This window comes from Phyllostomus discolor, chromosome 7 (assembly GCF_004126475.2).
Source record: "Phyllostomus discolor isolate MPI-MPIP mPhyDis1 chromosome 7, mPhyDis1.pri.v3, whole genome shotgun sequence".
Lineage (NCBI taxonomy): Eukaryota > Metazoa > Chordata > Mammalia > Chiroptera > Phyllostomidae > Phyllostomus > Phyllostomus discolor.
Window position 1 is genome coordinate 46,033,617 of NC_040909.2, and position 22,570 is coordinate 46,056,186.

Sequence of the window (22,570 nt, forward strand, 5' to 3'; positions counted from 1 at the left end):
ACTTCTCCCTGATTCACTACTTTGGTTTATTTACAGTTGAGATGAGTTCTTACCAGGCAACTGACAGTCCTGGATTGCAGCTAGGAAGGACAAGGGCCAATAGGGCCCAGAATTGATGGTAAATTCATTGAGGAGACTCAGGTATCCTTTCCTACCTTTAACTCATTTTATTCTGTACATTCTTTAGGAAGGAAATTGAAAAAAACTACAATTTCTCCTTTTGCAGTCATATTCCACAGCGCAGCACTAGTGCACCTACACCTGTCCACAGCTGGGTCCTGACAAACTATGGTCAGCCCCAGCAGCCCTGGACAGCCTACACAGGACTCCTCTGGTTAGGCAACTGGCAAATGCAGTATGCTCAAGTAGCCTGCAGGAGTTTCACTTCCTCTTTCCTCAGCAGTCTCCCCGACCCTCCCCCAAAAGCATGGGCAGCATCCTGTACCTGCACCTCACCCACATTAACAGCTGAGCCAGTTCATCTCCAGAGAGTTTGCTCCTCATAACAGGCTGAAGTCCAGTGAGTGGGTGCAGTGGGTCTCTCAACTGCAAGCAAGCCAAGCTGGCAGGAATGACTGCAGCAGGGGTGGCTATACTCACCTATGTATTCATGTCTTAGCAGAGCCAAGTGCTGTGGCAGCCCTGCCACCAGGCTGTGAGGTCTCTTCCTCCTTGAGCAATGTCTCAGGAGAGCCTATGCATGGTCTACCACTCACAAGCTGGCATGTTCCCTCTGCTGCCCTTCAGAGCCCTTGGCCAACCTCCAATGATAGTGGACAAAGTGATGGGCCCAAAGCCAGGAATGAGGCAGACATCGGGTCCTTGTAGCTTTGAAGACAGAGCTAGATCATAGGCTTTAGTAGTTATCAACTCACAAGCCAGGCAATGGGCAACCAAGCAACTGGCTGGACCTTCTGCCAGAACTGGCATAGGAGCCTAAGAGAGGTACCACTATTCTTGCCCCCCCAGAAGCCAGGGCCTAGAACAACTCTTAGTTATTCCAGCTAGAAGCTGCCAATCTGATCAAGGACTGAGGTAACAGTGGGGATGAAATGCGGCCTGAAGTACATGCCAGGTGCCGTCTTTGACAATCAAGGTTGGCTCAGGCTGGTCTTTCCCAGTCACTCATTTCTGGCTGTATGGTTGCTTATTAGAGGCCAGGGTTGAGGCATGAGTCTAGATGTTTCTCCCACCAGCCCATAAGCCTTAGTCACCAGCCAGTCAGGAACAGTCCCAGGGATCCCAACATCCATCCACACAGCATTACGGCAAGTCCCAGGTTGAGTCATGAGACAACCCATCCTTCCCTCCAATTCCTGGAACCAAGAAACAATGCTACAGAAACTCAATGGAAGAGGCTGCAGCCATAAAATTCTGTTTAAGACAGATAACATGGAAAAAAATGTTTATGTTAAGTACAAAAGGAACATAAAATTGTATATACAGTAGAATAACAACTATGTAAACACACCAGAAATCTACACACAGAAGTGTCTAGAGGAACATTTAACGCCAAATGATTAACAGTGGTAGCATTTGGGTGGCAAACTGATTCTTTTTAAAATTCTCAAATTTTCTTTAATAAGAATTAATTATAATTGCAACAGGGAAGTTTTTCCTTAAAAAAATAGCCCACTGGCTGATGGCTGAGTAGTGCAGTGTTACTGTCACATACAAGTCGGTGGCTTTGGCCCTGACTGGAGTGGTGAGTTCCTTCCCACCGAGCACTCAAGCACCTCTGGCTCCCACTGAGAGCATCCTTGCAGCCCCAGCCCTCAGCCTCTCTGGCCCACAGCCTTTTTTCTCCCTTTATTCTGACATTCCCACCATCACATCATCTCCAGTCACTTCCAGCTGCATCTTTTCCCTTTCCTTCCCAACTCTGCAGCCACGGGTCCCCATAAACAGAGGTCGTGCAGTGCATATTTTTAAAGGACATGGTATCTCAGCTTTGGACACACAGCTAAATACAAATCATTTTCTTGCTAACAGACAAGTCATGCTTGGTGGCTGCCCTCATTATAGATGTTAATTAAGCAGGTTTTCTTGTTAACTCAGTTCCAAGTACTCTAAACAGTTTTCCTACCATGAATTTTCTACCCTGGAAAGCCAGGAGTGCGAGTAACAGCTCAGACCAGTTGGTTTCTACAAGTCCCCCTACTCTGAGATGGCAGAGCTATAAACAGTGGATATCACAGAAGCTACAGGTTCTAGTCATGTTGGGAAAGATGCATACATGCCCCTTGACCTTCAAGTTTGAGGAAGAAGTCAAAAAATAACTGCTGCCTTTGCCAGGTGGCTCAGTTGGTTGGAGCATCGTCCCATACACCAAAAGGTTGCAGGTTCAATCCCTGGTCAGATTGTGGGTTTGATTCCCAGTCAGGGCACCTACAGGCAACAAATCAATGTTTCTCTTTCTCCTTTCCTCTCTCTAAAATCAATAAACATATCCTTGGATGAGGATTAAAAATAAAAAGTAATTACTAAAACAAAACAGTAATTGCTTGCAATCAATGGCCTATTCCTGCTGCTGAACAGAGGCAGTAATGGCTTGCTTTCCCCCTAGCAGCTATGCACTTGGGCAAGTCCTCTTAGACAAGTTATAACCTTGTTTAGGCTGTTTCTGGATGTGCAGGGAACCTGCTTTTTAAAAGTTTGGGAATTTAGTGAAAAGGCATGCAATTCATCCTGCTCTAAGAAGGCCACGCAGGGGAGGAAAAAGCCATAAGCCAGCCACAGCTCAACTCAACCCTGATCAGAACCCACCCCTCTCCCAAGAGAAGGCAAAGAAAAGAAAGCAGACATAAGAGGTAAACAGAAGTGACCTATAATTGGTAAAGCCTCAGACAAACTGAAAATGGCCTGGTTCCAGCATTCTGTCCCCAAATACTGTAAGCCAGACACAGAAGGCATGCAAAAGTGACTGTCACACATATATAGGTGCAGACAGAGCATCACCAAGCAAAAGAGGGGCTAATACTGCACAGAGGGCCCCAAAGTGCGGCTTGAGGAACACGAGAGTCATCCCAAGACCCTCACTTAGCTGCCGTGGGATTAGCAAACACTTGAAGCTTTGCTTCATTCAGTCTCCTGAAGGAAAAAAAAAAATGTAATAGGGAAGACTTACTAACACTTGTGGCAAACACTATTAGCAAGAACACAGTCTTTCCCCCAAGCTGCAGAACTCCATGTCCTTCAGCTAAACTCTGAAAACAACAGGTATTTTATATATATATGCATATTATAAATGCATATATATATATGTGCATACACACACATATATATGTATGCACATACACAGATATATTTAAATGATGGCGTACACACTGTGCTAAAATACAAACAACAGAAATCCCAGGTCGTATATAAAAAGACTAAACATAACATATAACACAGGCCTAGAGCCAGCTCATGGTTGGGAGCTGGGGAAGGGGGTGGTATCATCAGGAGACTATGTACACAATTTGTGGTGGGCAGGGAAGGCATCAGTGTAAACAACTCAGACTCACTCCACAATACTGGCCCACAAGAAAGTGTGATGTATCTTGTACAAAAATAGACTCCCACCTTGCTTTTGTACACCACCACACTGGGTAGGCACCCAGGACCACTATCGATTTGTCTTGATGAAAAGGGACCACACTAGTGGGTGTTTACTGCTAAACACCCCAGCCCTAGGAACTCATCTGCTACCGGTCCCTCCCTTTCAAACTCTTGAGCCTTTTCCCACCCAAAACCCAGAGCCTGAGGCATGTCTAGATCACCCACACTCAAATGACTAACTTGCAAGGCTTCCTGGCAAGCAAGATCTTTCTGCATCTGTCCCTTTTTGACCCCAAGATACATGAAGACTTACTTCTGGTAAATGTTTGGCACCTAAGTAACATGATGGTTGTGGGTTATACCACAATGACACAGGGAAACCCAAGAACAAGACATGCAGGGTGAGGGCAAGGGGCACTGAGCTGCTCTAGCATTTCAAAAACAGAACTGTGGCTTCCCATGCATTTACAGGGGTGGGAGAAGGGATGTGCAGAATTAATAACTTTACCGGCTCCTCAGCAGCAAATACATTCAAAACTGAAGGTGCCTTAAAGGCCTCACTATACCCTAATCATGAGTCTGGTCATTCCTCTGGAGGAGCTCGGTGCAGATGACGACTAGAAAATCTGTCACAATTAAAAATGCTGCACCAAGAATCCTTTTGAAGAAGCTTGGCAAAGTATTTTTTCTTTTGAGCAGAGGTACAGCACATCCATGGGAAGGCCATGTGGAAGGATGCTCTCCAGCCCAGTGAAATGATCCAACAGCACTATTATCTCAGTCTGGTTCTTTTCCTGCTGGCCACCCTCACTGTACAGGAACAGCGGAACAGCATCAGGGTCAGTCATCAATGGTGGGCAACCAGAAGGCCTGGAAAAAGAACAAGACAAGTCAATTTAGCCAAGCCTCTCTCTTAACTGCTGAGGGTTCTTTATTCCTTCCCACATCAAGTTGCCCAACCCCAATGGTGGAACAGTTATAGCTGGTGGCCCTCCCTGCCAACTGACCAACAGACTGACTGACTAACTCAGGCAATCTATAGAGAAACACTGCTTCATGTAAAAGCAAACTAGTTCTGTTTTCTTCCAACACTGTCTACTTTCTACCATAGGGCCCAGTGGCAAGGGAAAAAAGGAGTGCTGTCCAGGAGATGGGGGTGTGGGCAACCTGGCCTCACTGGTAATACACCAGGGGACCTCAAACAGGCCCTCACCTTCCTAAGTTGTAAAAAGAATGGTTTTGCTGCATTTTTTTTCTGACACTGTTTTTTTAGTTAAAGGTAGAGGGGGAAGGAGAGATGTGTTCTGGGTAGACTAGTTGTAAAGTGCCTCATCTCCAAATACCCATGCAGGTTTAGAAGATTCCAAGAGGAAATTGGAAGCTGAAACTCATGATGCTTTGTTCTCCTAGCGCTATCTGAAAGAGACCAGGCCTAGAGAAAATTCTAAGTGGTGAGTTATGATCAACTGTGAAAAATTCTGAGGAATTCAGCAGAAACTGACAAAATGAAAAACTGAAAGGTTGCAGCCACAAAAGGCTTATTCAAAGTATTTTAAGAAGCCAAAAAGCTGTCAACCATACCCCATGTAGTTTGGGCATAAAACCAGAAGCTAGAGCTAAAATTGGCCTATGATCTCCCAGAAGCTCAGAGGTGATCTCAGATTTAAGAGTAAGTGAAAGGCCAGCCCAACCGGAGATGAGAGAATAAGAGGTGAAACACTGAAGCAACCAGTTGAGAAACATGAACTTGGGTGCTTATAACGTACCTATTTAGAACATAGCTTGCTGTGCTCACTGAAATACCCACGACCCAAATGAAAGACATCTCCCATTGTTCACATACCATGTTGGAACATGCACTGGCGAAGGTCATGAACTTGGGGTTGAACTGTAAACAGGTAATGGGGCCTGTATGTTTGCCATCCAACACAGCTACTTTTATACCACTCTCTCCATTCCAGACATGGATCTTGCCATCCTCTGAACCTGAAGAGAATGATCAAGGAACACACAACAGCTCAAGGCACAATACAAAGACAAGAGGGGAAAAAACAAAGAAAGACTGACACCTGGAAAGAGGCTATGTTTCAGAACTCAGTCGTTAGCAGAAATTGAGAGGAAGGAAAGGCAGTGAAAAAAAGACACTTTAGAGAATGATCTTGACCCTAGTTATTTGTTCCTGAGCAAGTCACCTCCTCTCTGACTCCAGTTTTCTCATTGAAAATGAGGACTGAATATCATTACACTACCAACATGCAGCCTTTAAGATGACTGAAAGCAGGATTATATCAGGAAGTTAGTATTAGTAGTAAGATAGTGCTTATAGAGTTTTAACTCTAAAGCTAGTCCAGGAAAGACCAACATTAATGCCAGTTCCCAGTAAAGAACTGCAAAGTCAGAACAGTTTAGACACTATACTTTTAGCATATTGTGCTACACAGAAATCTAAGAACATCTAACAAAAGGATGGTAAATAATAGCTTAGTTAAAACTAACAAAAATAGACCCAGCTGGTGTGGCTCAGTGGACTGAGTGCCGGCCTGCAATTCAAAAGGTTGCAGGTTCAATTCCCCATCTAAGGCACATGCCTGGGTTGCAGGCCAGGTCCCCAGTAGGGGGTGCACGGGATGCAACCACACACTAATGTTTCTCTCCCTCTCTTTCTCCCTCCCTTCCCCTCTCTAAAAAATAAATAAATAATGGGGGGAAAAACCTAACAAAAATAATATAAATGAAATCTCAGTACCAGAAAAATAACCCCCAAAGGGGGTAAAGGACACTTACCGATCATAATAAACTGGGAGTCTGGCGTAAATGAGGCCTCCAATGTGACAGCTTTGCTGTTGGCATAACCCTAAAAAAATCAGAACAGTTCCCTTGTCAAAGTGTCATTAACAAAAAGTAACTGCCTAGAAACAGTGACCCAACAGACTCATCACCCCCATTTCGGTGAAGCCCTCTCCTCATGCACAGTGCTACCAAGGTTCTAGACTTTGCCACTACCCTATACAATTCACTGCACATCCCCAACTCCATATTTAAGAGGGCAAAAAAAACATTTATGATCAAGAATTATTTTACATCTAAAAACTTGGGTCACTGGGTAAGAAGTGAATGTCTTAGAATACAAGAGAAATACATTCACAAGCAGGAAGAAAATGCAAGCCCATGTCTTGATCAGTGAGTCAAGGATAACACTGCTCATCTCCACTAACCAGCTAACGCAATTCTCAGCACATGAGGAAGGAACATGGGAACAGCCATGCTGAAAGGCTGTCGGCTCACCCCAAACGTGTGCATCACCACTCCCTTAAATGCATCGATGAGACGGATAAAGCTGCCGTGGTGGAGATGAGGATGAGTTTGCCATCATTGCTGAACTTAAGTCCTGTCCACTCACAAGTCCGATCATACTGCATCTTAAACGTTGCAAATGGCCCCTGCAAAAGATAAATGTAGCAACCCCAGGCCCAAGGCACATCAATAATTCCTTCTACCAGAGCCAATTCTTATTCCATCCCTTTAGATTCCTTTTTCACTAGGGAAAACAGAGGATTAACTACTGATAGAACCCTTTCCAATATCTACCACATATCTCTTCTACCATAGAAAAGGTTCTTAAATGTTCATCTTATCCTTCAAAACTTCCATAATATCAAGATAGCTTAAAAATTCAAAAATTTACCTTATCAAAAGAGCGAAGGTCATAAAGTTTGACCATTTCAGAATTGACACCTGCAGCAAAAATTAACCCTTCTGGATCAAAAGAACAAACTGGTTTGCCTTGTAAATGCATGAGGCCCTAAGAAAAAAGAAATAAGAAAAAAAGTTAATGAACCTAGGATCCTACACCTACAAAATTTACTTTTCCCAGAGAAAACTAAGGGACACCGACACCAGCCTACCTACAAGACTGAAAAAGTAAAACTAAAATGAGGCTTTTAAAAAACATCTCCATACAACTGATTTCAGATCAACCCCCACTATACAATTTTATAGATAATGAATTCTAATTAAAAAATCCCTTGAGGCTAAAAGGCTCTTGGAAAACTGTTTTTTAAAGCAATAAGCCACAGAGCAAAATGAAATATGCAATGGATTAAGGGCATTTGCTTAATTACCAGCTACCTACCAGGAAATCTGATTTTCTCCAAAGTTTTAAAAGACTGGGATTCTACTGGTTGAGGCAGTGCTGGAAAGCAATGGAACCACTGCTTTCTCCCTTCCTTGAGAGGGACTTGATGATAGTGCCTATCATAGAAAACACTGTGTAACTGTGAAGTACCATTACCTGGCAGTTAGGAGATCGGAGATCCCAGAGTCGAATGGTCTTATCAAGAGACCCAGAAATGAAAGTGTCATCCACAGGTGACATGGACAAGGCCACCACCCTGAAATGCATAGAGATAAATACAAGTTGAAGCAAAATATTTGCAAAAACTGGATGTGGCCCTGGCCGGGTGGATCAGTTGGTTGGAGCACTGTCCCCTGCACCAAAAGGTTGCAGGTTTCACCTGCAGTCAGGGCACATACCTAGGACACGGATTCAATCCCTGGTTGGGGCACGCATGGGAGGCAACCGATTCATATTTCTCTATCTCCCTTTCCTCTCTCTCTAAAATCAATAAACAAATCCTCAGGCAAGGATTAAAGAAAAAATGATGCAAACTCTAAACCACTCTACCGACCTACCTATACCTGCCCTCCCCAAACTTCCACTTTAAGGAATACACTACATAAGCAATCTAGAGCAACTCAAAGGCAAATAGTGTATATAATGAAAAAGCAACTTAAAGCTATAGCACAAAAATGTATGATTCCAATGCAAATCAAAGCACAATGAGATACCACTTCACAACCACTAACATAGCTATAATCTAAAACCAGAGATGAGAAAGAGAGAGAGAGAGATGACAAGTGTTGGTAAGGATGTGGAAAAGTTGGAATCTTCACACACTGCTGATGGGAATGAAAAATGGCACAGTTCCTTTGGAACAGTTTTTTAGTTGCTCAAAAAATTAGGGTTGCTATGTGACCCAGAAATTACAAGAAAAATAAAAATATATGTCCACACAAAAAAACTACACATACACTAACAGCCGCATTATTCATAATAGCCAAAAACTGGAAACCCAAATGTCTATCAACTAATGACTGGATGGGTATGCAAAATGTGGTGTATTACATACAATGCCATATCATTCAACATTAAAAAGTAAAGTACTGATTCACATTACAGTACTTATGAACCTTGGAAACGTAGTGACAAACACAAAAGGCCACACATTGTCTGATTCCATTTATATAAAATGCCTGTAACAGGCAAAGCTATGGAGACAGAAAGTAGATTAGTGGTTGCAAGGGACTGGTAACTGACTGCTAATGGGTAAAAGGTTTCTCTTTGGGGTGATGAAAATGTTCTAGAATGAGACAATGGTGATGGTTGCCCAACTTTATAAATAATAAAAACCACTGAACTATATACTTTAAAAGGGTACTGACCCTGTTGGTACTGACCTATTATGTCATTTTTTTTTTAAAGCATGATAACTTAACTACAGGTTTGTGGACTAAATATTCTAAACCTGAGTGGTATCAGCATCACCTGGATGATGGGTTAAAACAAAAGATTGCTGGGATCCTCTCCCAGAACTAATCCAATAGGGCACAGGTGGCAAACACAAGGCCCAAGGGCCACATCCAGCCCTCCACCTTGTTTTATCCAGCGCAGAGCCCAACTCTCACTTAACTGTCAAGGAGGAGTTACATTTATACAGTCCTAAAATTATATTTGGCCCTTTGAAGGCAACCTCGAGGCTGATGTGGCCCCTAGTGAAAATGAGTTTGACATCCCTGCAACAGGGTCTGCATTTCTAACAAGCTCCTAGGTGATGGCAAAAGTGCTGGTTTGGGCATTAAAATTACAAAACCACAGGCGTATGCTAACAGCCACTGTATTTCTGACATGGGTCCCTTTCTATGGTTTTACCATTAAGAATAACTATAACGGGCTGGGAACCAAAGTGTCCCAGGTTCGATTCCCAGCCAGGGTACATTCCTGGGTTGCAGGCCATAACCCCCAGCAACCGCACATTGATATGTCTCTGTCTCTCTCTCTCTCTCTCTCTCTCTCCCCATCCCTCCCCTCTCTAAAAATAAATAAATAAAATCTTTAAAAAAAAAAAGTTTCTTCTTAAAAAAAAAAAATCACTATAAAAACATTTCTCCCAAGTGCTCATCCTGAGCTATCTTGTCCCCTCTGCTGAAGTCCTCCCTCTGCCATGCCCTGCTCTGAAGATACCCTCCACCGTTCCAGCATTTGGGCCTGGCCTACAGAGAAGGACCACAGAGCCCGCCATGGCCCTGACCATAGGGTCCTTGAAGAGCAAGGTACGACCTATATAGAGCCTGTGACTCTACAGTACCACCTACAGAGAAAGCCCTTGTGAAACGGACATTCAGATGGCTCTTCCTTCTGGGTGTTATGGACGAGTAGTTCCACGCTCTGGCTTGCTAGCAAAACATTTCATAAATATGACAGCTGGTATCACAGATCAAGAGTATAGAGGAGCCCTGGCCAGGTAGCTCAGCTGGTTAGAGCTTCATCCCACAATGCCAAGGTTTTGAGTTCACTCTCCGTTCAGGGCACATATCAGAAGCAATCAATGAATGCATACACATAAATAAGTGGAACAACAAAATGATGTCTGTCTCTCTCTAAAAATAAATAATTTTTAAAAATAAGATTACAGAAGAAATGTGTGTGCTATACTATTTCACTTTGACAAAAAAAGTTTGAAGTAAAAAAAGTGACTAAATTACAAAACTCATTTGTGAATGGATTTCTTTTTTAAATCTAGAAATAGAGGAAGTTCAAGTTTTGCAAGGTACTGAAAGGGGTTCAGGAGGTTTTGGTTCCACTAGAAAGAATTAAATCTATGCTGTGAATAGAGAATGAGAAAATTTACTTTTCTTCAAATTTACTTTATTTTTTCTTTAAAGAATTATTTCTCTTTCCAAAAAAATAATAATTCTTCCCATATAACTCAACTAATACTTACACTAGGCTCCTCAACCTGAAAATTTAAAATATACTGTAAGCCAAAATTTCCTGGGAATGCTGAGGTGATATTAAAACACAGTGAGCAAAATGCATATACACATGTAATTTTATACAATGGTATTCAGGTTAATAGCTCGGGATAAGTCTATCTCTGCACAAGACTCTACACTGAGAGGAACAGGGAACACAATTATTCCTCCACAAAGAGGAATAATACCTCAACTCTATGGAAGCTTAACTATCTAATCCAGACGACTCCAAGAGTGGCAGAGGAGGCTTCCTGGAAAAGAGCAAGTGCCTATGGTAAATAGGGTTTCAATGGGAGATGCTTTTCCAGGAGGTTCCGACTAGGGAGGCAAGAGGCACATGTTCAGTTCACCTCAACTGGGAGATAATGCTGGAAAACAGGTCAGAACCAGAGAGAGGAGAACTTGACTCCAAGGGAAAGGAACAGGCAGATGTGGAGAACCCAAGGCTTCCTGAGGGAGCTGTGAAGTGGTCAAAACTGTAATATAGGGTGCTGAAGCAGGAAGATGAGGCATGGGGAGGTTACTTAGGATGACAATAATTTACCCTAACAAGGCACACGCCAGGAAAAAAAAGCAAAGAAGGGAGTTGGGAGGAGAGTGACACAGGAGATTAAAGCTCGGTAGCATCAATAGGATTTAACGTCTCACTGGATATGAAGGGAGAAGAAAGGGAGTGAACAGACAACAGAGGCTTTGAGTCCAGAGAATTGAAAGGCACAGAGATGAAGAAATATCGGGTAGACAGGAGATGGCCCAAGAAATAGAACAATGATGGATAGAGTGTTAGACCTGTCAGGTGGGGACATTGAAGACACATCTGTGTAGATGTGTATAAAACCTATAGGTGGAAGTTAAGTCTGGAAATTATGACAAACATGAGCTAAAAATACTGATTTGGGAAGCCACCTGAGTAGAAATTAATGAAATCAGTGGCATTATTTGCAAAAACACCAAAAAGAAGGGGAAAAGGCTAGAATAAAACCTTGTTTATTTCAGAGTCAAAAGGAGAGCAAGAAGCCAAGAATAGCAAGAACAGAACCAAGATGGGAAAAGTCAGCTGCCAAAGGAAAAAAAAAATGTTTTGCTGAGAAGATGAGCACCCCCTAAGAAAACGAAAAAGGGAAAGGGAAGTAAAACAACTTGAAAAAAGCCCCAAAGATGACTTTGGGACTAGACTGAGAGCAATTTAAACAGTGAATAACTGTGAAAAGGTGAAGATGGGAGTATTCAGATTAACTTGAGTAAAAAAAGAGCAGGTGATAGGCTCAAAAAATAGATTTAAGATGACAACAACCAAATAAGTTTGTAGACAGCAAGGAAAAGTCCAACTGACATGAAAGCAAACAGAAAGGTTGGTTTTGTCAAGGAAGTAAGGTTACTTCTTTCTCAAGAAAAGGGTTCCAAGGAAGAGAGAAATTTAGGTGGAAGAGAATTTGAAAAGAACTCATTTGGATGGCCTTAATTTTGTCAAAAAAAAAAAAAAAAAAAAGCCCTGGCTGGTGTGGCTCAGTGGATTCGGCACCCGCCTACAAACCAAACGGTCACTGGTTTGATTCCCAGTCAGGGCACATGCCTGGGTTGCAGGCCAGGTCCCCAGTGTGGGGTGCACAAGAGGCAACCACACACTGATATTTCTCTCCCTCTTTCTCCCTCCCTTCCCCTCTCTATAAGATAAATAAATAAGACCTTTAAAAAAAAAAGAGGGGTAAAGTCATCTACTAAGAATCAGGAAGTCAAGAGGTTGGATAATTGGGAAGACTGGCAAGAATTTTGACTGCAGTCAACTCAAGTAGAGAAAGTACATTTGTGAACATTAATTTAATTACAAACAAGCAAAAACATCTACCTGTCACATGCCATTCTTTGTCTGAAAATACAGTAACCAATAGCTGCCACCTCTTACCTTTAGTAACATAAAAAGACCCTGACCAATCAGAAATACAGCCTGGCTCTCGGTCCACCTCCTGTCAGGGCTCTCTACCACCTCAAGCCTTACTCGGTTTCTGTACATTTGCAAATAAAAGCAGGAAGAAATACCCACCTCCCAGTAATTAAAATATCATCCAAGAGAAAATGTGTTTAACTTTCAAACAAAAGTTGAAAAACTACAGAGAAAAAATAATGTGGAAATTGGAGTAAGAGACAGAGAGAAGCAACCTACATTACAAAATAGAATAAGGAAACAAGCTTCTTGACTTTCAAAAGTCATAAAGGACAATTATTAATTTTTTTGCATCATCATTATGATCCTCACATAGAATACGTTTGTGCAGAGCAGGAACATGATGAAATGGGGGCCACCTATACCAGAAGACCTCACATATGTACAAGAGCCTTTCATTAAGAGATACCTGGTATTTATAGTTCCTAAATGCTAACTGTATTTTTTACTACACAGGTTTCCACTGAATATCTTTTTAAATATACTTTATTGATCACACTATTACAGTTGGCCCATTTTACCTTTACTCCCCTCCACCCTGCACACCCTCTCCCACCCACATTCCCCACCTTCAGTTCATGTCCATGTGTCATAAGTTCTTTAGCTTCTACATTTCCCATACTATTCTTACCTTCCCCCTTGTCTATTTCCTACCTGCCATCTATGCTACTTATTCTCTGTACCTTTTTCCCCTCTTTCCTCCTCCCATTCCCATTGCTAACCCTCCATGTGATCTCCATTTCTGTGGTTCTGTTCCTGTTCTAGTTGTTTACTTAGTTTGTTTTTGTTTTACGTGTGGTTGTTAATAATTGTGAGTTTGCTGTCCTTTTACTGTACTTGTTTATTATCTTTTTTTGTCTAAGTCCCTTTAACATTTCATAAAATAAGGGCTTGGTGATGATCAACTCCTTTAACTTTACCTTGTCTGAGAAGCATTTTATCTGCCCTTCCATTCTAAATGATAGCCTTGCTGGATAGAGCAATCTTGGATGTAGGTCCTTGCCTTTCATGACTTGGAATACTTCATTCTAGCCTCTTCTTACCTGTAAGGTCTCTTTTGAGAAATCAGCTGACAGTCTGATTGGCACTACTTTGTAGGTAACTGTCTCCTTATGTAGCTGCTTCTAGGATTCTCTCCTTAATTTTAATCTTGGCTAATGTAATGATGATGTGCCTTGGTGTGTTCCTCCTTGGGTCCAACTTCTTTGAGACTCTCTGAGCTTCCTGGACTTCTTGAAAATCTATTTCCTTTGCCGGAATGGGGAAGTTCTCCTTTATTATTTGTTCAAATAACTTTTCCACTTGTTGCTCTTCCTCTTCTCCTTCTGGTACCCCTATTAATTTGGATGTTGGAACATTTAAAAATGTCCTGAAGGCTCCTAAGCTTCTCCTCGCTTTTTTGAAATCTTGTTTCTTCATTCTTTTCTGTATGCTTGTTTCTTCCTTCCTTCTGGTCCACTCCATTAATTTGAGGTCCCAGTTTCCTTCCCGTCACTATTGGTGGGAACATTTTCCTTTATTTCACTTAGCATAGCCTCCATTTTTTCATCTAATTTGCAACCAAATTCATTCAATTGTGTGAGCATCCTGATTACCAGTACTTTGAATTGTGCATCTAATAGGTCGGCTATCTCTTTGTCGCTTAGTTGTATTTTTCTGGAGCTTTGACCTGTTCTTTCATTTGGGCCATTTTTTTTTGTCTTGTCACACCTGTTACATATAGGCATGGAGCTTTAGGTGTTCGCCTAGGCAGGGCAACCCAGTCACTGGGTTGTGATGCTGTATGTGGGGGAGGGGTCCGAGAAGGAACAATGGCATTTGCTCTGCTCCCTGCCGGATTTCCCCAACTTCCCCCAAGCAAACTGGACCCTTCTGGTGCTGATTCCTGGATGGGTGGTTTGTGTACATTCTAGGACCCTGTGGTCTCTCCAACAAACTCTCCTGTGAGACTGGGAGTCTCTCCCAGCACCTCAACACCCACAGGTGTTTTCAATCTGTGTTTTGAGGCTTTATTTCCTCGCACTGCAGCCCTGGGTTGAGCAGTCTGTCTCATTCCCCAGTTTCATCTGGTTGATCTGTGTGAGAATGTGGGACTGCCTGGTTCCACAAGCCACCGTACACGCCAAGCCACTCCATAATCCGCTGCCTTGCTGGATCCACCCACTGCCGCCTTCATGCCTGGTTTCTGCCAGTCACTGCTCCCCCCCCACCCCACCCCCATGAGCCCTCTGCCTGGCTGCCCCACTCCACCCCTCCTACCGGTCTAGATGGATGTGCCTACTTTAACTCCTTGGTTGTCAGACTTCCATACAGTTCAATTTTCTGTCAGTACTGGTTGTTATTTTGTTTCTAAATTTTTGTTGTCCTTATCTTGGTTGTGTGAGGAGGCATAGTGTGTCTACCTATGCCTCCATCTTGGCCAGAAGTCTCCACTGAATATCTTAAATTGACCTTTTGTCCTAATTATGTTTTAATTGTAGTTTCAGTTTATGTATGAAGTCCTACCCCTGCCTCCACAACCTGTTAATCAAGAGCTGATTGGGTGGGGGTTAACAAAAGACTAAGAGGAATTCCAAACAGCAGTGAGAAATGCTTTAGTTCACTGATAAAATCTCTCCATTCCTCTATTGTCTGGAACCTCAGGGATAAAAGAACTACCTACTTCTGTAACACTTGGGTCTTACCTTTTGCTATGTCCAGGAAAATATCTGATGTATTTGTTGTCATGCAAAGACAGGTAACGAATAGTATCTGTAAGAAGACAAATAAGGCACAAATAAGGCCACTATTTTTTAAGAAATTTACTTTACATTTTCATGAAAATTAAAAAATAAGGTCAAAGAATTCATTGTTGTCCATAACCCAAGCAAAGTATGAATAAATAGTAAATGAATCTTTCCACAGCTGAAGAGAGGGTACTACAAATCTGACATAATTCAACAGCAGAGTTCTTAAGTTGACAGCCTACAGACCAATGACCTCACCTGAATGTTAACTGGATATACAAATTACACTGAAACTAAACAAAATGGAAAGAGAATATTCTACTTCCTTTCTAACAAACCAACTACCCACTGGTCCCTTGTGCATCAGAGCAGTAAGTTAAAAATAATGTGGCCAAAAGAAGTGAGAAAACTTGGGTTTAAAAGATCTCAACAGGCCTGGCTGGAATGGCTCAGTGGAAGAACTAAAGGGTCACAGGTTCAATTCCCAGGGCACATGCCTGGGTTGTGGGCCAAGTCTCCAATAGGGGGCACATGAGAGGCAACCCACACATTGATGTTTCTCTCCCTCTCTTTCTCCTTCCCTTCCCCTCTCTCTAAACATAAATAAATAAAATCTTTTTAACAAAAACTCAAGAGGTTTCAAAACAAAACTCATGAACTATACCAACAAATCATAACAGTGAGGTTTTGATTATTTTGAGAAAAGGAATAATTGTAGAGATTTGTGCTTGGGTAAAAAATAAGACACTCTTAAAAACCAAATGATTCCATCTGAAAAAAATAAAAAATACTGGTGTGAAGAAAATGAAATGCCATAAAGAACAGACGTGGAAAAATACAATGCCCCTAAAACACTATGAACAAGGAACAATTGTTGAAAAGGGGGGTAATAGGAAATGATGACAAAATACAAAAAGGAAAGCATAAAGAACATTCTGGAGGCAAAAAGAACATAAGAACAAAGAAACTGAAGCATCAAGTCACCCCAGTAGTTCACTTTCTAATAAGAGGGCATTTAACCTGGAAGAAGGTTGTTCCAAAACTGAACTCTACATGGTTTTCCTTGAATACATCTTCAGAGTTCTCGAATAACAACTACAAAATCTTTCTAGTTGTTGCATTGCTAGGAGCTACTCACCTGCCCTAAGCAGCAAAAAGGCTTCCTCCCCATTACCTGGTTTCCCAGAGATGAGCAGGGCGTCGCCATCCTCTCCGCCCCACTCGGTAGCTGGCGCGCTGTTCCTGGCAAGGCAGTGGCCTGTACAGTTATCTCCTGTACCGGGTGGTATCATAGACCCTCAAACTGTACAAACTACTACCTCAGCCTGGAATCAGGCAAAAGGAAACGAAGCGTTGGAAGAACTCTTCAGGATGCACTCGAGACAGGAAAGGCAACATCCTCACAGCAGAGGCCTGGCAGCAAAGTTGCAAGTGCCACACAATTGCCTCTTCTTGAACCATATTTGGACAATCCTCAATCACCCAATAAACACCCCAACGAAAGAAATATACCAGTCATGCAGATGCTCAAACAGATATGGTTCCTCAGGAACCTAGTGTTTTATGCTCTTGTCCAAAAGCATCAAATGCATGGTAACTTAGAAAACTATTTCTGAAACAGACGCATGAAAAGTAGAAATAGTATACTTACTCAAAGTCAAGTGCAGGCAGAAAAATCTCATTGAAAAAAAAAAAACCATTCCTGCCCATCAGCTGAGCCAGGCATAGCCAAAATAGCAGTCTAAGCAATCTTTGTTGAATGACATTAGGAAAATCTTACCACAAAAAAGTGAAACAATCAATAAATCAGTGAGATAAAGTTAAATTTTTTTAAAAGGAGTCCTAACATGAAAATAAGTGTGATTGTTTTATCCCAGGTGAAATGCAGGTTAAAAACAGACCATTTATTAGAGAAAGAAATTCACAAGTTTAATTTCTAAAAATAACTCTTTACTCTTCAAAGACATTAGCTTTACTTAAAAGGAAAAAGGATAAAATTCAGATTAAATGTCCCCATAATCAAAGATAACCAAGGTCAGTATACTGCCCTTTATGGCACAGATCATAAAAGACTGGCATATACCAAAACTCTTCTAACATCCCCTAAACTATTACAGCTTAAGTATTTGTGAAAACTTTTCTCAAACCTCAGTATTTTGAACAGAAGATACTATTGTTTACCTCTTGCTGTGCATCAAGTATTCTTTCCTTTTATTTGTTCTAAAAATATTGTTTTAAGTTTCAAGAAGTACAAACCATAAATACATATTTGTTGCTTCCTATTTCCACTTTCCACTCTAAACTGAAGAAGACCTTTTATACTCAAGTTTCGCGTCCTTCAAAGGCACTAGTGGCTTGCCTCCAGCATCTTTTCAGTCATAACAATGTTTGCATTGCTAACATCATAGGAAAATATTTAACTTAAAGTAACTATAACCAAAACAGAAGTAGTCACAAAGATTCTGTGAACTATTATTCAACGAAGAAAACCATGACTGTAACTCCTAAAAAGAGGGCTTGCTTACCGTCTATTTTGTTAGAGCTGTAAACGACTGTGTTTGCTGCATGAGTGTATCTGATGAGGTCCACGCCATATTTCTTACTGTACAGGGTTCTCTTTGGTCTAATAAGGAAATGGACAAAGAAAGAAAACCATCAAAATACTCCATCAGAAAAATCTGGGATTTTCATAAAGAGAAAAGCATTTGAATGATGTGGCAAGGGTGAGGATTCTTGGTAAGCTCTAACACTGGAGGGGAAAAAAAAAACCACAGAATTTCTTCCAAAAGGGAAGAAAACAAATGGAATCAATCAAGTGCAACAGCCTTTAACCTCTGAACACCAAATGCCATGGTTAGGATGTAGAATAAATCTGAGGGCTCAATTCAGTCTTTACTACAATGTTCAAAAGCAGCTTTGAGAAAAAGTACATCTATTTGAGAAGAAAGGCACACAAAACAACATAAGTCATCCTGATGACCAAGAGGGATATGGAAATACATCAAACCAGTGAGACCAAAACTTACTGATTACCATTCCTAATATAACCTGCTGTTGCAGAAGCTATCCATTCTCCCTATCCTACAAGTCAAAAGCAATTACTGAGCCTTTTGAAAGGCAAGCCTAACTCTCCCTGGCAAAACTAGTCATTGGGTGTTTTCTTTTTACTTTAATGTAAAATCACGTATTTCCAAGGTAGAGGACATCAATCCATTCATTAAAGTTCCTTAAATGTCTTCCTCTATAGAAGCCTGAAGATCAAGCTCAAACCTAACTCAGCAAAATCATTAACCAAAAACTTCATAATGTTCTACAACAGAGGTGTCAAACTCATTTTCATGGGTGGGGGGGGCTGGGGGCCACATCAGCCTCGGGGCAGTCTTCAAAGGGTCAAATGTAATTTCTACTCATTAACAGTTAAGGAGTTACATTTATACAGTCCTAAAATTGTTTCCGCCCTTTGAAGCAACTGCATGGATGATGTGACCCCCAGTGAAAATGAGTTTGACACCCCTGTTCTACACTTAGGTGTAGGCGGATTTAATAAATTCTTTACCAGTATTTGCCAAGAGTTCCAATTTATGAAGTTCACTGCGTCATCAATGCAAAATCATCTTGGCACATAGATGCTAAACAGTCAGATGACTCTGGTAGCTTTAAGAATTCAAATATTTGCATTTTCAATATTTGTTAATGTCAGTGAGGTTAAGGGTTTTCCTACATAAAAACTACTTCCAAACAAGACTTCTCATTCCAAATGCACTGGATTTTCCACATTCCTACCATTACTACTAAACAGTTCAGCTCAGAGGCTACCTAGCAGAGTCTTCTGACCAGGGTTGTGCATTGGGTTAGTTACCTACTGTATAGTGGTAACCAGTAAGTAAATGAGTATGAGTGTGTGCATATGCTTGCTCTCAAATTAACTTTGCCTCTACCAGTTAAAGGAGTTTACCTATACCAGTATTTCAGTCTATCTGCAACAGAAAAGCCTCAAGAGCCAATGTTAGAGTGTGTGTGGTATAAGGAATATTTTCAGCTCCACTTAAATATAGCCTATTTCCTCAAATTTATCAGTAACCCTAACCTGGGTTTTTGTTAATAAAAGGAATCTTTTACCACATACCATTTCCTAGTTTGAAAGCAACTTTCTAATGTACTGCATCCATTTCAGAGGATCTTTGCAAAGCCCTAGAACATTTTTTCACAAGTATTTTAACAAGCTCCTTTCCACCAACTATGATTCTGGTAATCAAGTATGAATAAATAATATTAAAGCCTTTTCTTGGAATAATTTGCATCACCTACCACAGATAGTATCCTTCATATTATCAAGTTGAAAAATCATTCAGTGGATGAACTCCATTATAAAGAAAGTTTAAGTGAATAGTAAACTAGAAAACATTAAGAATATTATTTTAGCCATTTTCAAACTCCCAACTTCTATCATTAGTACCAGCTAATAAAGATACTATGCCTTACAAAAAAACGACTTTTCTTCCAATATTGGTTTAACCTACACCAGTGGCAAATTTTTTCTTCACATTACCACTTAGGACCACGGACTCCTAGAGGATAGAGATCACCTAATAACCAGAGAAGTGATCTGACCAATGTCACACACCTGGTCACAAAGCCAAACTAGAACCAAGGTCTCCTAACTATGAAACCACTCTCCTGCCACAGATCACAATAGAACAAGATCAAAATTATTTGATGAGAAAAAAATTTAAAGCATGCCCTACATTATTATATCAATATTAAATTTCCAACTTTGGATAACTGTGCTCTGGTTATACTCATGTAAGAGAATGTCCTCATGTGTAAAAAACCATGTTGTAGGGATCTATGTTTAGGGATAAAGGGACCTGGTATCTTCAACTTTTAGAAAAAATGCGTATGTAAAAAAAACAGAGAAAATGCGTATGTATAAATATGTACACAGAGAATAAGCAAATGGGGCAAAATGTAGCCAATTATTTGACCACATGGGAGTTCTTTGGATCACTAAACTTTTCTGTAAATTTATAATTACATAATGACGCTACATAAGTGAATAAATGACAGTATGTCATAAAATTAACATTTTACTTTTAACAAGACAGGATTTAAAGTCACTGTCATCCCTCCCCACAAATGGAAATTACGAGACAAACCAGGAAGAAATACTATCACAGCCTTTATTTCCTTTGAATGAGGATATACACATCCATTCTCAGGTTCCAGGGAGAGGTTCTAATCTGTGCACAAGCATTGAACATTTCAAGTAAGCCAACCTCAAGCTACTTCTAGTTCCAGAGCCCCCAAACTGATCCTCATCCAGAGCTTTATATGTCACTCTCTCTTCTAAGCTGATTAAAGTAGCCAGATGTGGAGAGCAAACCATACACTAAATGAATTAAATTGACTCAAGTAACTCAGCATCGATCCAACTAACAAATTCTCTTCCCCCAGGACCACCACTACAGGCAACCCTCCCACATACTGCAGGCAGATCCAGAGCCAGTTACATAATACCCTTTCATAGCCCCAGTGGAAGAAAAAAAATGAGAACATTATGGCTCAGACCAAAACAGAATTACTTTAGATAACTAAACTCATAAACAAGGAGACAAGTTCCAAAAGAAAGTTTATAGAAGACATCGGCTTTTTTTAACGCAAAAAGGACAGTTGGAGCAGATAAAGGAAAAACCCGAAGATTTCAAAATAAGATCTGGAACTAGGCAATAGAATGAAGTCTGACAAAACCTAACATCTGCAAGGCTGCTTGGAAAAGGTGGCTGGAGGGAAATCAAATTTAGCGTAAACCAGTTTCTGCTCTAAAGAAACTCACAATTTAGCAAGGATTTAAAGAAAGCAAGTCTACAGGAGTGAGGTGAAACTGACAAGGTCCCCAGGGGAAAAGGCGAAAAATGCTATGCTTACAAGATGTTGCAGAGATGCAGGGGTGGTGGGTCTCCAGAGGACTTGGGACAACGTAGAAATTTCACGATCAGACTAGACTCGGAATTTTGATAATTCCAAGTAGACCAACAAGTGTACTTTTTTTAAGCATAAGAGGAAACACGAAATTGTTAAACGCTGTTTTCTTTGTTCTAATGGGAGGTTCACATTCAGGTCGGGATGGGACAGCCAAATTCGTTTGTGTGGCAAAAAGGAAAAGTTTCAGATGTTGCTAAAAAGTTCACTTATAAGCGGGGTCCTCGCGTCTTTACGAGTAAGAACATGATTTGGAACAGAAACGAAAGGTCACGGGGCCCAAAGAAACACAACAAATAAATCCTAAGAACTGCAACCCACGCGGCCCTCCGGCAGAAAGGCCGGGGAAAGCTGAGGGACGGGATGGGCAGAATGCCAGGACTGAATCGAGGTCACCTACGAGAGGGCACAGAGAACTGTTGGATGAGGCAGGAGAGCAGCCTCGGCGGTTCAGCGATAGAGGCTCTGCCGACAGGCAGCTCAGATAGAGTACGAGGGGCGGAAAAGCTACCTCCTGGGGAGGGGGTTGGGCAAACCCGACGCTTTAAAGGTCAAGGTCAAGGTGGGGTTTGGCAAGAGATGTACCAGCGCTCTCTGGAGAGACCGAAGACATACAAAATAATACTAACATTAGTGTATTTTTAAAAAGAAAAGATAAGATCTGAATGGCTTCGGAGTGGAAGCGGCCTTGGCAAGAGCCAGTGCAAAAAAGGCGGGGGCAGGAGTCGAGGCGGGGAGTCGGCCGCGGGGCGAACCACGAGAGGGAGGGAGGAACTCAGATCCGGGCCCAGGGCCACCGCCGCACTCACTTGCCCTCCTGGCAATCATAGAGCACGATGGAGTCGTCGTCGCTGCTTGAGATGACCGTCTCGCCGTTAGGGCTGAAGTCGAAGCAGTTAATCTTGTCCGAGTTCTCACGGAACACCTTGGCGACGCGGAAGCTCCGCAGCACGCCGTCTGTCAGCTTCATGGCGGCGGCTGCTGGAGGAGGCAGCAGCGGAGCAGGGCCGGGGCGGAGCCCCGCGAGGAGCGGGCGAACGAGCGGGCGGGCTGCCGAGGGGCCGACCCAGAAGGAGCGGGTGCCTCACTAGCGGTGAACGGGAGGGCGGCCGACAGTCGGGCCGCCTTCTCCTCTCCCTCCTCCTGTTCGTGCAACGTTCTCCTGCCTAGACTGTGAAGGCCTTGCCGACCATTTCTCCTCACGGTAGGCTCACGGGCAACCGGCGCGATATCAGCTCATTGTGTCCGCCATCTTGGGGCGACAGGCTGAAGCCGAGGGCGAGGGACT

At 41.9% G+C, this 22,570-nt stretch overlaps 1 protein-coding gene across 1 annotated transcript; it reads right to left on the reverse strand.

Moving 5' to 3' along the window:
- Positions 1-1,361: 1,361 nt before the first annotated feature.
- Positions 1,362-22,570, reverse strand: WDR82 (WD repeat domain 82). The gene is given in 10 exon segments (XM_028517813.2): positions 1,362-4,413; positions 5,387-5,529; positions 6,328-6,397; positions 6,829-6,887; positions 6,890-6,983; positions 7,229-7,345; positions 7,835-7,934; positions 15,262-15,328; positions 17,829-17,926; positions 22,092-22,570. Coding segments are annotated over 10 exon segments (939 nt in total). The 5' UTR covers positions 22,253-22,570; the 3' UTR covers positions 1,362-4,383.